General features: G+C 42.9%; 1 protein-coding gene across 1 annotated transcript; it reads left to right on the top strand.

Moving 5' to 3' along the window:
* Positions 1 to 1,250: 1,250 nt before the first annotated feature.
* LOC145130126 (uncharacterized) lies at positions 1,251 to 3,008 on the top strand. The gene is made up of 3 exons (XM_079064974.1): positions 1,251 to 1,891; positions 2,346 to 2,472; positions 2,529 to 3,008. Exons 1-3 carry the CDS (start codon positions 1,251 to 1,253, stop codon positions 3,006 to 3,008), a joined length of 1,248 nt encoding a protein of 415 aa, XP_078921100.1.
* The last annotated feature ends 485 nt before the right edge of the window (positions 3,009 to 3,493 follow it).

Raw genomic sequence — 3,493 nt, 5'->3', positions numbered from 1 at the left:
AAAGAAACAAAATCGTTAACAAGGAAGTCGAAGCTTTAGTAAGAGCTGGAATCATGAGAGCCACACAATTCCCAAAATGGATCTCCAATCCAGTGCTAGTAAAAAAAGTGGACGGAACAATGAGAATGTGCGTTGATATCACCGATCTCAATTAAGTCTGGCCAAATGACAGTTACCCTCTTCCAGAAATAGAGCAGAAGATCGAGTCGTTAGGAGGGTATCGATGGAAGTCTTTCTTGGACACATACACATGGTATCAAAAAGTGAAGATGGCCACAATTGATGAATACAAAACAACCTTTCACATGGAGAAAGGGACCTTCTGCTGCACAAATATGCCTTTTGGATTGAGGAATGCAGGGGCAACTTACCAGAGGTTGGTAGACAAAGTATTCACGAAAAAAGTGGGAAGAAACATCGAGGTATATGTGGATGGTATGGTAATCAAGAGTAAGGATGATGATGATTTCCTGGCAGATGTGGAAGAGACTCTCAGGAGGCTACGACAAACCCACATGAAGCTTAACCCAAATAAATGCATTTTTGGGGTGCAAAGAGGGAAGTTCGTGGGCCATATCGTAACAGAAACAGGGATAGAGGCGAACCCTGAAAAGGTGGAAAGCTTGCTGAAAACAACAACACCACGAACAGTGAAGGAGGTACAGAGTCTTAACGGCAAGTTGGCGACATTAGGACGATTCCTAGCAAGGTCAGCAGACCAAACGATACCTTTCTTCCAGACATTGAAAACATTTAGAGGGAAGAAGGAAGTACTATGGTTGGGTGAAGCGGAAGAGGCACTCCAGAAGTTGAAGCAATGCCTCAAACAACTGCCAACCCTGGAAAGTCCCTTAAAGGAAGAAGCATTAACGGTATACCTGTCAGCAATCCACGAGGCCATTAGTGCAGCATTGGTTTCAAAAAGAGGAACGAAGCAAGTACCGATATACTTCGTTAGTAGAATATTGCAAGGAGCGGAGCAAAATTACTCTAAAGTGGAAAAATTGGTCTTGTCCTTGGTATATGCAGCCAAGCGATTACGTAGATATTTCCAGGCACACCCTATTGAAGTGTTAACTGACCAACCGATGAAGCAAATTCTACTATAGCCAGAACATTCAGGAAGAATGACAAAATGGACGATAGAACTAGGGGAACACGACATCACGTATAAACCTCGAATCAACATAAAAGGGCAAGCTCTAGCTGATTTCTTGACAGAAATGCCAGATGACCCATAGTCATCGATGATGACTACTCCCAAAGACATTGGTGAACATCTAAAAGCACAGACCCAAGAAACCAAAGAAATTTGGGTGTTACACGTTGTTGGGGCATCAAGAAAAGACGACTCAGGAGCAGGCATCGTTCTCACCAGCCCGTATGGAGACAAGTCGACCTATGCCCTACGATTTAAGTTCAAGTGCTCAAACAATGAGGCAGAATATGAAGCCCTACTAGCAGGGATACGGTTGGCAATAAGCATGAACATCTCGCATCTTAAAGTATTTAGTGACTCGGTGTTAGTGGTCAACCAAATTAAAGGAATATACGAAGCGAAAGAAGTGTACATCCAGAAGTACCTGAATCAGACACAAATGTGGATCGCAAAGTTTGAAACACTCGAAATCACACAAGTTCCACGATCAAAGAACAAAGAAGCAGACGCTTTAAGTAAACTCACCTCAGTAGCCTTCAGCCACATGTCAAAAACTGTCCTAGTGGAGGTGTTGCCGAGAAAGAGCATTGATAATCCGCAGAGTGAAGCAATGTCGTTAGAGGAAGAAGTTTCATGGATGACACCTTACGTCCTTTTTCTAAAAAAAGGAGTACTGTCCGAGGACGCGAAAGAGGCAAGAAAGATGCGTATTAATGCGCCAAACTATACCATGTATGGCAGTCGACTTTACAGGGTCATTCTACCCCATGGCTAAAATGTGTCATGAGTAGAGAAAGCGGATGTAGTAATGCAAGAAATACACTATGGAGTTTTCAGAGCACATGGAGGATCACGAGCAACCACCCAAAGGATTCTTCGTTTCGGGTACTTCTGGCCTTCCATGACTCGCGGCACGGAAGCATTCATCAAGAAGTGCCACGACTGTCAAATACATGCGAATGTTCCAGCCCTACCACCACAAGACATGATTAGCATCACAAGCCCATGTCGTTCCTCCAGTGGGGAATCGATATTGTGGTCCTTTCCATGAAGCACCAAGAAAACTTGAATTTCTTATCATAGCAATCGACTACTTCACTAAATAGGTCGAAGTTGAAGCAGTCGCGATCATAACCAGGGAAAGAATTATCAAATTCGTATGGAGACAAATTGTTTGTCATTTCAGCCTACCCCATACCATCATAAGAGATAATGGCAAACAGTTTGTTGAGAACCCTTTAAAGAAATGGTGCCAGGAAAAGGGAATCCAGCAGAATTTCACCTCGGTGGCTCATCCTCAGGCCAATGGTCAAGTAGAAGTGACGAATCGAAAATTAAGAAGAGGTTGGGAAAATCCAAAGGAAATTAGGCTGATGAATTACAGCATGTGTTATGGGCATATCGAACCACGGTGCGAACATCAACCAAAGAAACTACTTTTCGCCTAGTGTATGGAACGGAAGCAGTCATTCCTATCGAAGTCACGATTCGAACTACCCAAACCAGCAATCCTGAAATACGGTCGAACACATCGAATCTCCGAACGAATCTGGACCTGTTAAAGGAAAAACGAGAAGAAGCTGCAATACGACAAGCCAACTATAAAGCATTGGTGGAGCGATACTACAACGCCCAGGTGAAAAAGTCATCGTGTGTGGTGGGTGACTTGGTTATGCGTAAGAACGAAGCAAGCAAGCAAGAGCCCCTTGGAAAACTGGGTCCAAACTGGGAAGGGCCATATCGAGTGATCGAAGTGCGACAAATTGGAGCTTACGTCCTGGAGACATTAGATGGGACCCGTTTGCCAAGAACGTGGAACATGCGTAATCTCCGCAAATTCCACTTTTGAAAGGAGTATTGCAAGATACTAACGGAGAAAGGAATCAAGCAACAACGACATTTTAGAATTCAGAACTTTTGTTGTTCTTTTTTGAATTAATTCGATTACTTATTCTAAAAAGGTATATTTCATTCCTTTCAATCCCATCGATTACGAGTAGCTAAGTTCTCAACTTATAAACATCGCTATAATCCTCCACATTATGGCTCGATGTCATTATTACTCGAACCTTAGGATCTTGCCTAATGGTTTGAGCAACTTATAAATATCGCCATAATCCTCCGTATTATGGCTCGATGTTATTATTACTCAAACCTTAGGATCACGCCTGATGGTTCGAGCAACTTACAAACATCGCCATAATCCTCCACATTATGGCTCGATGTCATTATTACTCGAACCTTAGGATCATGCTTGATGGTTCGAGCAACTTACAAACATCGCCATAATCTTCCACACTATGGCTCGATGTCATTATTACTCGAAGCTTAGGA

This window comes from Lactuca virosa, chromosome 8 (assembly GCF_052849685.1).
Source record: "Lactuca virosa cultivar CGN04683 chromosome 8, Lactuca_virosa_CGN04683_v6, whole genome shotgun sequence".
NCBI lineage: Eukaryota > Viridiplantae > Streptophyta > Magnoliopsida > Asterales > Asteraceae > Lactuca > Lactuca virosa.
Note: the sequence above shows the minus strand (reverse complement) of the source record. Positions and strands in the feature narration are given on the sequence as shown.